This window comes from Lepus europaeus, chromosome 10 (genome assembly GCF_033115175.1).
Source record: "Lepus europaeus isolate LE1 chromosome 10, mLepTim1.pri, whole genome shotgun sequence".
NCBI classification, from domain to species: Eukaryota; Metazoa; Chordata; class Mammalia; order Lagomorpha; family Leporidae; genus Lepus; species Lepus europaeus.
This window is the reverse complement of record NC_084836.1, coordinates 113,992,170-114,004,435: the sequence shown is the minus strand read 5'-3', so window position 1 is coordinate 114,004,435 and position 12,266 is coordinate 113,992,170. Positions and strand designations below refer to the sequence as shown.

Here is a 12,266-nt window from a genome sequence, read left to right as displayed (position 1 = left end):
CCAGGGGCAGAGCCCTTGAACCACAGCTGGGAAGAAGGGCTTATTTTTTAAGGTTTATGTATTTATTGGAAAGTCAAAGTTACAGAGAGAGAGAGAGAGAGCGAGAGAGTGAGCACTTCTGTCTGCTGGTTCACTTCCCAAATGGCCACAATAGCTGGAGCTGGGCTGATCTGAAGCCAGGAGCTTCTTCCAGGTCTCCCACCTGGGTGCAGGGGCCCAAGCACTTGGGTCATCCTCTGCTACTTTCCCAAGTACTTGGGCCATCATGTGCTGCCTCCCAAGGTGTGCATTAGCAGGAAGCTGGACTGGAAGCGGAGTGAGGACTCAAACTGGGAGCTTTAATGTGGGACTTGGGCTCCCTAAGTGGCAGCTGAAGCACTGTGGCAAATGCCCATCTTGTAACTATTTGACTTTTAGGATTATATGTAATAACTTTTAAGCACTTTTCCCTGCCATCAGCAGGGAGCTGGATCAGAAGTGGAGCAGCCAGAACAGAAATTGGCACCCATATGAGATGCTGGCATTGCAGGTAGCGGCTTTACCTCCTACACCACAGCACCAGCCACCAAAAATATGTGTCCTTAATAGAAAAAAAGGAACGAGACGCCCTCCCCATGCTGCGTCTGGAAGCCCAGCGTTAAGAGAGGCTCAGCCGCGAGCCAAGAGTAGAGGACCTAGGAGAGAGGCAAGCAGAGCCAGGAGCAGAGGAGTCTGCCTGTTTTCCCAGTTTCTTCTCACCTGCCCAGCAGTGCCTCGGGCTCCCAGCGGGCTTCTGCCCCTTGGAGACCCTGCTCTGGACTGAGGGTTGCTGAGAGATCTGCTCAGGGGTGCCCTGGGGAGGAGGTTTGTGGGTGGGGGAGAGGGCCAGCCTGTCCGGGTCCACATCCCACCTGGCTCCCTGGAAAGCAGGTTCCTTTCACCCCTGTGTGCCTCAGTTTCCTCGTCTGTAAAGCCATGTAAGGATGAGCTGAGCTCGTGTGCGCAGCTTAGAGCAGCACCCGGCATGCCGTAAGCCCTGCGTGTGCCTCTGAGCTGTGAGCTGTCATCATCTCTGACTGTGATGACTTCTGGTGGCCAAGTGTGTGGCTCTGGAAGGGGCCCTCCAGTGGGCTCAGCGTCTTCCCTGTGTGCCTGATCCTGGGCGCCGTCCTGGACCCGGGTTCAGGGACTCCAGGGAGACTGAGGGTCCCAGTGGGATGGACAGCCAGCTCCCTGTAGCGTGCTCGGCGTTTCAGGTGTAGTCTACTGAGTGGTCCTCGGCCAAGGCCAGGGAGGCAGCTTCCCCGGAAGAACAGGCTCCTCTCCCTCCTCCACGGTAGCCTTGGCAGCAGGTGCAGGGCCAGGGCTGTGTGACCTTAGGGCTCTGCAGCCGTGCCAGGGACCAGATCCTTACAGAAGCAGCTCATTTCCCCAGCCGGAGTCTGGAGCGCTGGTGTGAGCAGGGGGAGGCAAGGAGAAAGGGAGGCACGGCTGCAGGCTGTCTCCTGGAGCTGGCCCTTAGGCCACGCTTGGAGCTTAGCCACCCGAGGCCTCACGTTTGCCTGTTTGAGGGGATGCTGGGGTCCTGGGGGGCTCACCTTGGCAGCGCTAAGTCTCTGTGCAGCAGGCTCACCGCCTTGCTGGTCCCTGCACTGTGGCAATCAGAGGTCTGCCAGTGGCACGTTCAGTCTGTGCCCTGAATGCCAAGATTTCTGTGACTGGGCTCAGGCTCCTGCTCTGAGCTACACTGTTCTTGACCCACAAGGGAGGAGCTGTCCTGGGACCCTGGCCCTGTTGGGTGAATGGCTTTGCCATCCCCACGTGGACCATGGACACAGAGCAAACCAGCTTCCACTGCAACAAGAGAGACCATGCCATGGTGGGCAGTTAGCAGGCAACCTGTTTTCTTAGTTGCTCAAACCAAGGCTCTTCCTGAGTCTCAGAAACAATGAAGTGAGCCTCGATTCCATGTTGGTTCTGTGTGTTGGGTGTTTGGGGAAGGAGATGCTGGGGGTGATCATCCCCTCTCATCCCCAAGTTCATTTCCAGGCAGGGATGACATCACCCCTCCTCTCTGCCTTATAATCTGCACATCTGTTGCATGAATCTCCCTTGAGGCACCACTTCACTGCTTTTACATCATTGACCTTGAGCCTGAATGTCAGAGGCGCCACTCTACCCATTGATGGCCTAGAGCCTCATCTTTTCCTTTTTTTTTTTTTTTTTTTTTTTTTGACAGGCAGAGTTAGACAGTGAGAGAGAGAGAGACAGACAGAAAGGTCTTCCTTTTTCCGTTGGTTCACTCCCCAAATGGCTGCTATGGCCCACGCGCTGCGCCGATCCGAAGCCAGGAGCCAGGTGCTTCCTCCTGGTCTCCCATGCAGGTGCAGGGCCCAAGCACTTGGGCCATCCTCCACCGCCTTCCCGGGCCACAGCAGAGAGCTGGACCGGAAGAAGAGCAACTGGGACAAAATCCAGTGCCCCAACTGGGACTAGAATCCGGGGTGCTGGTGCCGCAGGTGGAGGATTAGCCAATTGAGCCATGGCGCTGGCCTCATCTTTTTCTTTTATGTTCATATTTATTTATTTGAGAGCCAGAGAAGAGTGGGGGGAGGGGCAGAGAATCCCGAAATGCCTGCAGTGGCCAGGAGGCTGAAGCCAGTGACCAGGAAGTCAGTGCAGGTTGTCTATGTGGGTGGCAGGAACCCAACCACTGCCATCGCCACTGCCTCCCAGGGCGCACAGGAGCAGGAAGCCGGAGTCAGCAGCAGGTCCTGGGGCTCTGGTCTAGGCACTGCGGCGTGGGCTGCTGGAGTCCCAGCCAGCATCTGAAACACTGTGCCCAATGCCTGCCCCTGCACTCCTGTCTCCTTGAGTGAAGGCATCGAAGGACTGCCGTGTGGAGGAGGTGCTGCCGTTCCAGTGAGAACGCTGTCATTAGCAGGGCAGGGGGTGGGGGGGCTGGACGGTCAGGCCGGACGGGGCAGCGCCGCTTCCTCAGGGTTTCTCCCAGCCCCCCCCCCCCCACCATCTGCTGCCGGCACCTAGGCCCCCACCATGGCCCTCTGCAGCCTGTGGAAAGAGGAAGGGGAGGAAGTAGATAGAGCCAGCTTCTTCAGGGTGGGCGCATGGCAGTGGGCACATGGATGATAACGTGACCCTGCGTGGTACAAGGGAGGCTGGGACATGTGTGGTTGGGTCTGCCAGGTTCAGCTATAACCCTGCTCCCCAAGGTGTCAGAAGAGGGGCGTGGATTTGGGAGCCACCCCCGTTGGTGTTCAGTGCCTGCCAGAGACGCTGCTCAGCTTCCTTGCTCCTGGGGTTTTGGGATCTTCCTGTCCTCACCTTTGTCCTCTCAGAGCTCCAGAAAGGCCCTCGTGGTCCTGGCTCTGAAGACTGCTCCTGCCTGGGACCCTCCTTGTCCCCGTCCTCAGCCTGTTCTATCTGCCCTTCGAGGTCCTGCTCATTCCGCCCTGGCGCCTCTCCCCATGGGAGCTCAGAGACCTCCTGCACCCCTGGGGTCTCAGCTGCTCCTCCCTCCGCATGGAGGGCCAGAAGAGCTCAGCAGCGCTGGCCGGCTGTACCCACGCCTTAGCCCGATGGCTGTGGCCCCGATGGCGGGCACACCACACCTGTGACCTGTGGTCCCGATGCCGAACAGGCTGTGCTCTGAGCCACGTGCGCCGGCGAGTCACCTGTGGGAGGGACACACGCTCATGTCGACATGCATTGTACTGCACGCCCAGCAGACGGAAGCCACGAATCAAACTGCATTTCGGGCGGTGGGGGGGGGGGCGTGGCATGGCGACTGCTGTCTCTGGCATGATGGGGGTGCTCCCGGTGCCCGTGGGATCAAGATCAGCTGCCACTGGCTCATTCTCTGCACCCTCACTGCGCCTCCAGGGCTCCAACCTCACGGACATCTGCACCCAGCTCCTCCTGCAAGGCACGCTGCTGAAAATCTCCGCGGGCAACATCCAGGAGCGGGCCTTCTTCCTCTTCGACAACCTCCTGGTCTACTGCAAGCGGAAATCCAGGTGAGGCCCTGGGGCGAGGCTTCCGCCAGGTGAGGCCTTGGGCTCCTCACCTCCCACTGTGCCACTGTCCCCTTCTGTGAGTCAGGATTCTCGGTCACTGATGTCAGCAGAACCACATCGCCAGTCGCGTGGTTTGTGTTCCGGTAGCCACGGTAAAACAGCAGCCTTGTAGGTGAAATAGTATTTTTATTTAACCTAATATGTCCTCAAATACTATGATTTTTTCACTTTATGTATATATACATATATATGGTAATAACCTGTTATATAAATATCAACATATTTTGTATTCTTTATATTTTTCTGTACATAAAGTCTTCAAAACTCTGGTGTTTATGTTACCCTCATAACATCTCAATTTGTTGCAACTACATTGTTTTTAAAAGATTTATTTATTTATTTGAAAGAGAGAGAGAGAGAGGGAGAGAAAGCTTCCATCTACTGGTTCACTTCCCAGATGGCTACAATGGCCAGGGCTGGGCCAGGCCAAAGTCAGGAGCTAGGAGCTTCATCCAGGTCTCCCATGTGGGTGCCAGGGGCCCAAACACTTGGGCCATCTTTCGCTGCTTTTCCCAGGCCATTAGAGGGAGCTGAATTGGAAGGGGAGCAGTTGGGATACAAACCAGTGCCCACATGGGATGCTGGCTTGCAGGTGGTGGTGTTTCACACTATACCACAACACCATCTCCCAGGCATATTTAAAAAAATATTTTTTTGAAAGGGGAGGGCGGAGAGACAGAGATAAAGAGATCCCCACCCATCCACTGGCTCACTCCCCAAATGGCCACAACAGCCAAGACTGGGCCAGGCTGAAGCCAAGAGCCTAGAATTCATTCATGTCTGGCACGTGGGTGGCAGGGGCTCAGGTACCCGGTCCTTCCTCCACTGCTCTCCCAGGCGCATTAGCAGGGAGCTGCATGGGAAGCGGAGCAGCCGGGACTTGCACTGGCACTGGCAAGGGATGCTGGTGTCACACGCTCCCCCCAACCCCAGCCCTGTTTTATGTGCTCAAGAGCCACTTGTGGCCCGTGAGCGCCATGTTGGACAGTGCAGGTGTAGGTGATCGCAGAACTCTGGTGGGCTTGGTGGCACCTGTGGCAGGTGCCAGGTAAGGGCTTGGAGGGGAGTCTCTCACCCTTAGGCTTTGGAGGTGGGGGAGGGGTTCTCTGTCGTCGTCACGTCACCCTTCTCCAGAGCGTCTTGCCTATAGCGTCTGGAGTTGGGGTGTGGGTGGACGAGCAGGTAGATGGATGCTGTGTGTTTACAGGGGGAAGTGAGAGTGGGTGGGATGAAGGCAAAGGGCAGCGGTGGGGTGGAGGAGGGTTGGGGGTCATTTGGGAGATGAGTAGATGATAGAGGCAGGGAGGGAAAGGATGTGGAAGTATGGGTGCGAGTAGGTGAGGGGGGGAGTGAGGGGTGAGTGAGTGGATCGCATCTGGAGGTTTCCAACCATGCTGAGTACAGGACGGGGAGCTGGAGAGCTGGGGGAATGTATGTACATGCGGGTAATAGAGAAATGATTCGGAGACTGGCAGTGGTGCGGAGAGGTGCACGCTGGGCTGGGCCTTATTGTACGGTTTGCTGAGTGCATGGGTAGCTGGGTGGGTGGTTGGAGGGTATATAATTGGGGGTGGTCAAGGCTGAGGTTTGGAGATTAGTGGATGGGCGGCAGTTGAATGGGCATGATTGGTTGATGGTTGCCAAGATGGTTGTTCTCTAGTGTGGAAAGTGGGGTAGGGGCTGGTGCTGTGGCATAGCAGGTAAAACCTGTAGTGCTGGCACCCCATATAGGTGCCAGTTCTATTCCCGGCTGCTCCACTTCTGATCCAGCTCGCTGCTAATGCACCTGGGAAAGCAGCGGAAGACAGCCCAAGTGCTTAGACCCCTGCACTTATGTGGGAGACCCAGATGAAGCTCCCGGCTGCTGGCTTGGGCCTGGCCCAGCCCTGGCTGTTGCAGCCATCTGGGGAGTGAACCAGCAGATGGAAGAATCTCTCTCCTTTCTCTCCCTTAGTCCTTCTCTATAACTCTGCCTTCCAAATAAAACAGCTTTTTTTAAAGTGGGATAACTGGATGGTGGAGTAGCTGGGGGAGTGGGTGGCTGGACAGTGGGGGAGTTAGGAGGAGGGGGGATTTGCAGATGAACAGGCATGGGACAGATGGGTGGACGGAGAGCCTCCTTCCCGCCAGTCCTGTCGGCAGGTGGAGGATGCTCTCCGTTGGCTCAGGTGGCCCTTTTGCCATCCTCTTTGCCATTGCTCTGTCTGAGGAATGACACCGTGACATTCTGGAAGCTTCTTTACTCCTTTATCCAGCAGAGGCTGGGACTGAGGACTAGAGGCCAGGCGGGGCCCTCCTTGAGCCTGGCTTCCACCTGGCCTTGTGGGCCTGGCCGTCCCACTGTCTCGGATTCCTGGTCTGTGTCTCTCGGCCTGCTCAGGCTGTGGCGAGGCGAATCATGTGTGTTCCTGCATGTGTGTGGGCTTCTTACCACTCCCTGTGCAGTGGGCCTCAGTGTTCCCTTCCGTGAAAGGGGGCGACAAGCTCCTCCTCTCAGTAGTGTTTGCTCCACAGCTGGGCCCCTCATGATGGGCCCCCTGGGCAGCCCCTGGTTCGCTCAGTGACTTCCCTCTCTGCCGGACTTTCCTTGTCTTACAACAGGGCAAGTTGCCACGTGAGCCCCGTGGGTCCCATGTGCAGGCTTGGCCAGCAGTCCTGCAGCTGGGAACTGACCTGCACATGCAGGTGGCTGCTTTCTCTGTGCTACCAGGGGCTTGGTGGTCAGGACACAGCAGCCACTGAAGCACAGTCCCGGCCCCTCTGCGGGGACCTCCGTCTCCCTGCTTCCTTGGCTTCCAGGGGCGGCTCCATGGGTCTCTGCCCGTTTGCTGTTTCGTTCTCGCCTGCTCCTGATGATCTTCCCATCCCCCACGAATACTCCCTTCCCCTGGCTCCCTGCTTCCTTCTTATTCTCCTTCGGGTCCTTCTTGGGGTCTCCTCTGGCAGTGCTCAGGCTGCTGCCTGTGCCCACCCAGCCCTGGACTATGTGACACAGGCACAGTCCCAGAACCCCAGGCTTTGGGAGACACGGTGTCCTCACTCCCGACCTGGGGCTGAGGTGGCCCAGTCCCTGGCTTCCCTGCATCAGGTGCTGTGGCCTCTGGAACGGCATCCCCTGCGGGGGAATGGGCAGTGGACTCCACGGTGTGGTTTCTCCCTGTGGCCATGTGAGCTCCTTCAAGGCCCCCCATGCCTCAGCTCTGCGGGTGAGCTGACACAAGGCCTGTCTGTCTCCCGGGAAGGCCTGGCAGGTGGCCGGTGGGAGCCAAGGATGGAACTCGAGGGGATAGACCTCCCCTTGCAGCCTTGCTGCACTCACCAGCGACTCTGGAAGTGGCCGGTTTTGTCTCAGGGCGGGTCACATGGGCACCACTTTCGTGGGACGTGAGTCACGGGAGGCCTCCCTTGCACAGTGCCTGGGGCAGCTTCAGGAACAGAGGCTCCTGGGATGTGGGAAGCGGAAGGGGGAGCGCTGCTCAGAGCCCGTCCCAGTGTGCAGCGTGGGAGCTGAAGCCCGAGAGCGAGGTCTCCCCTCTCAGTGGCCGGCCTGGAGAGCAGGGCCGTGGAGCTCGCTGCCTGGTGACACGGGCGAGTGTGGCAGCGCTTTGCGCCTCTGTTTCCCTGTCTGTCCCGTGGGGATAGAGGCTCTTCTCTCTCCATTGGGTGGGTTTTGAGTATGGCTCATAAAGCGCACGTGTGAAGTGGTTAAAGCAGTGCTTGGCACGTGGAGTGTGAAGCAGAGAAATGGCAAAATGTGTCTTCACGGGGGTGTCGCGCCATCTGTGAAGCGTGCCTCCATGTCCTTAGCTCCTGCCCCACTGGGTCTGCATCTCCGTGGGCCTTGCTTGTCCCAGTAAATGGCTGTGTTAATCAGGGCTCTCCAGAGAAACAGACCCAGTATGGGGTGTGTGTGTGTGCATGTGTATGTGTGTATGGTGTGTTTGTGTCTGTGTGGGTGTGATGTGTGATGAGTGTAGGTGGGGGGTTATTGTGGTGTATGTTCTGTATGTAGTGTAGGTGTGCAGACGTGTATGGTATGTTTGTGTCTGTGTGGGTGTGATGTGTGATGAGTGTAGGTGGGGGGTTATGTAGGTGTGCAGACATGTATGATATATTTGTGTGGGATGTGTTGTATGTATGCATGCTGTATGTGGGTTGTGTCTGCATGATCAGCCAGTTGTAGATTTTACAGGGAAATGCCCGGAGGCAGCAGTGGCTGAGGTGCTGGAAGGAGGTCAAGGCTGGCAGACCTTTCTTACCAGGTCAGAGGCTTCCTGTGAAGCTTCAGTCACTGAGACAGACGAGGGGATGGAGTCGGTTAGGAGTCCAGAAGCGGGCACTCTCATCAGTCTCTTGCATTTCAAGAAATGGTCCTTGGTCCATCTGATATTCAGCGGGGATGGGGGAATGATTCTTGACCCCCTACCTCATATCATACATAAAAGCAGTGTCAGAGGGGCCAGTGTGGTGGTGTAGCGGGTTAAGCCGGAGCTCTGGATGCTCAAATCCCATACTTTGTTGTGGGCCTGAGTCCCAGCTGCTCCACTTCTGATCCAGCTCCCTGCTAGTGTGCCTGGAAGGCAGTGGGTGATGGCCCGAGTGCTTGGGCACCTGCCACCCACCTGGGAGTCCCAGATGGCTCCTGGCATGGCTCTGACCTAGCTCAGCTGTTCTGGCCATTTGGGAGTCAACCATCTCTCTCTCTCTCTGTTCCTCCCTCTTTCTCTGTTGCTTTACCTTTCAGATAAGTAAATAAATCTTAAAAAAATAAATCAACTTCAGATGAATCATAGATCGAAATGTGACAGATGAAACAACAGAGCTCTGGAAGGCAGTGTGGGAGAATCATTTTCGTGATCTACAGTCAGCAAAGATTTCTGAAATAGGACAGAGAGTGCGGTTGTAAAGGAAATGTAGTGTCATTAGATGACGTTAGAATTAAGAACATTGGTTCAGCCCAGGGTGCTCTGCAGAGAGGGAGGAGATAGGCCACACTGGGGGGTATCTTTGCTGTCTGTGCAACCATACGCAGACCACGTGACCTCTGCCTGTTTTGCAAATAAAGTTTTATTGGAACACAGCCATGCCCATTCATTCCTGCACCATCTGTGGCTGCTGTGATGTCCTCAGGGCAGAGTTGTTGAGTGGTTATTATAGTGACCATGTGGCCTGCAAACCCCAAAATCTTTCCAGAAAACACATGCCAATGCCTGCTTTAAGCAATCAAGAAAAACACAGACAGCCCAACCAGAAATGGGCAGGGACGGTCATCTCACCAAAGGAGACGCCAGGTGGCCAACACGTGCTCAGGGGAGTTTGGCTTCCCAACAAGGAAATATGCATTGAACATTCAGTGAGATGCTGCCATGTAAGAGACCCACCTGGGGAACCAACGCAGCAGTTAGGGATGGTGGGGGCACCTAGAGTGCCCCCGCTGGGCACGGCAGGGCGGGTGCCACTGTTGGCAGAGCAGCCGTGTGCTTGCCCTGAAACTCCGCAGGCGAACCTTGAGGTGTCCAGCGCAAAGAAAGGTCATGCGTGTTCTTCCCTTGTGTTTATTTGAAAGTCAGAGTGATCAAGAGGGAGGGAGAAAGAGAGGGAGCTCTTTCACCCACCGGTTCACTCCCCAGATGGCTGCAATGGCCGGGGCTGGGCCAGGCTGAAGCCAAGAGCCCGGGTCTCCCATCCAGATCTCCCACATGGGTGCAGGGGCTCAAGCACCTTGGCCATCTTCCGCTGCTTTCCCAGGCACATCAGCAGGGATACAGGATGCTAGCGTTGCAACACCCGCCCCCCTCCCCACCATGTGCTCTTCTAAGACTCACAGAGGAACGCTCAGAGTAGCACCGAGCTGGAAAGCAGCCAAGTGTCTGTCACTGTCGCTGTACCAACAATCCATGTGCTCTCGGTCTGGAGGGGAGTGCGGAAGCAGACACAAAGAACACACGGGGGCATTCTGTTTCTGTGGAGTTGAGAAGCGGACAGAGCGACTCTGCAGGGTCAGTGGTCATCCTGTGGGGGTGGGGACTAGCTGGAGGCAGGGGTGGGCTTTGGGGTACTGGCGGTACTGACACAGAGGCATTCGCTCTGTGGAGGTTGATGGAGCCATGTACGTCACTGGGCCTAGTGTCTCCTTGTTTCTGATTTTTAGGCTGTAATACAAAGTTTGCATAAACAGGTACTTACTGCAGAACCGTTTTGGCGAGCAGTGGGCTGCATACAGGACTGTGGTCCCGTCAGCTGCTCTTGCCTGCTGACATTGTAGCCACCCTGGTTTGCCTGTCAGCGGACAGCACCATTCTCAGAACACGTCCCATGGTCTACGCAGGCACAGACGTGTGTGTGTGTGTGTGTGTCTGCGTACATGCAAGCCATCGTCTCCTTGCTGGTTCTCCTGGCTTCTGCCCACCTCCAGACCCCGCCTATGGCCCCGTCCTCACCAGCAGCCGCCGGGATTCTCTTCAAACTTCAGGTGGTTTCTTCCTCCGCACCCCCCACCCCATATCTCACCCACATGCTGGAAGCCAGGCCATCTTCTTACCACTCCATCTTCAGAGTGAGAAACTTGTGTCCCCAGCTTCTGCAACATGTAATGTGCCTGATTACAGGAACTGTACCCAGCAGGCAGGGAACTGTGGGGACAAACCCAGCTGGCTCCTGGGGAGTGCACAGCCCATCTGCTGGAGTCCAGAGGCCTACACACTGTTCTGAGAGTTCACTTGCTGCCTGTTGTCACCAGACAGCAGCTGGCACCTCTCACTTGTGTCTGTCGCTGTCCCTCGCCCCCAGTATCAGATGTGTCCTCAGACACTTAGTATTGGTCACTACTGTAGCCCTAGGACTGAGAACGGCACCTGGCACACAGCAGGTGCTCTCCACGTGTGGGTTGAGTGCGTGGATGAGTAACTCCCGTCTCTCACTTGGTGTCTTCCCCAGAGGACGTGCTGTTTGGGTGTCTGTTGAACGACTGACTATTAGTCTCTTCAGGCTGCTATCACAAAATTCCATAAACTGGATGGGTTAAGGGGTTGGGATTATGGTGCTGCATTGCCTTCTGCAATGCTGACATCCCATAGAGGCCCCCGTTTATGTCCTGGTTCCTCTGCTCCTGATCCAGCTCCCTGCTAATGGCCTGAAAAAAGCAGCAGAAGATGGCCTAAGTGTTTGGGCTCCTGCCACCCATGTGAGACACCTGGATGGCATTCCTGGATCCTGGCTTCCTGGCCCAGACTGGTCGTTATGGCCATCTGGGGAGTGAGTGAATGGAAGATTTCTATCTATCTCTCTAACTGACTTTCAAATAAGTAAATAGATCTTTATAAAAAAATAAAACTAAATGTACTCCTTGTGGTTCAGGGGGCTGGGGAGTCAAGGGCAGGGCACTGGCCCTCCAGCACCTGCCGTCGGCTTCATCCGTGGCACCTCTGTGTCTTCCCATGGCAGAAGGGGCGAGGCAGCTCTTGGGGGTCGCTTTAAATCAGGGCACTGACCCCATTCAGAAGGGCATGGCCCCGTGACCAGTCGTCTCAAAAGGCCCTGCCCTAAGACCCTGGCATTGGGGGTTGGGGTCAAGGCATGAATGGGGTGGGGAGCCCGCCTGCATGCACACAGGGGCTGCATGGGTGAACCACAGCATTTGCCTGAGTGGATGACGGATGGGCGATGGACACTGGACCACCTACTCCACGCTGTCCTCCTGTGCTGGCCCACTCCGGGGAGTACCTGTCTGTCAGGAGCTCGGTGGGCCACTTCCCGTTTTCTAGCTCAGCAGAGTGGGTTTCCATTGCTTCTTCATCTCAGATCAGAGTCTCCTGTCAGTGGGAATGGGTTTGTGGGGCCAGCAGGGCAGCTCACTCATTTGTCAGGCAAGGAAGTTGTGGCTGGCAGAGGAGAAATGACCGACTGCCCACGCTCCTGACCCTAGCACCGCACTCCTCTGTCCCTGGGCTCCCCGCCTTGTGCCTGGCGAGGCGAGGCACAGGGCATGCTGACTTCCACTGTCTTTCAGGGTCACTGGGAGCAAGAAGTCCACCAAGAGGACCAAGTCCATCAATGGCTCCCTCTACATCTTCAGGGGTCGCATCAACACGGAAGTCATGGAGGTGGAGAATGTGGAGGATGGAACAGGTAGGCTGGCAGCACCCTGGGGCTCTCCCTGTTGCATATAAAGGTGTTTTTTCCTCTACTGAG

At 56.3% G+C, this 12,266-nt stretch overlaps 1 protein-coding gene across 1 annotated transcript in view; it reads left to right on the top strand.

Annotated features, from left to right (window-relative positions):
- PREX1 (phosphatidylinositol-3,4,5-trisphosphate dependent Rac exchange factor 1) overlaps nt 1-12,266 on the top strand; it is a 162,961-nt gene that overhangs the window by 103,908 nt on the left and 46,787 nt on the right. The window contains exons 7-8 of the mRNA XM_062204324.1: nt 3,883-4,016; nt 12,085-12,203. Coding sequence (XP_062060308.1) covers nt 3,883-4,016; nt 12,085-12,203 — 253 coding nt within the window. The remainder of the gene's footprint in view (nt 1-3,882; nt 4,017-12,084; nt 12,204-12,266) is intronic.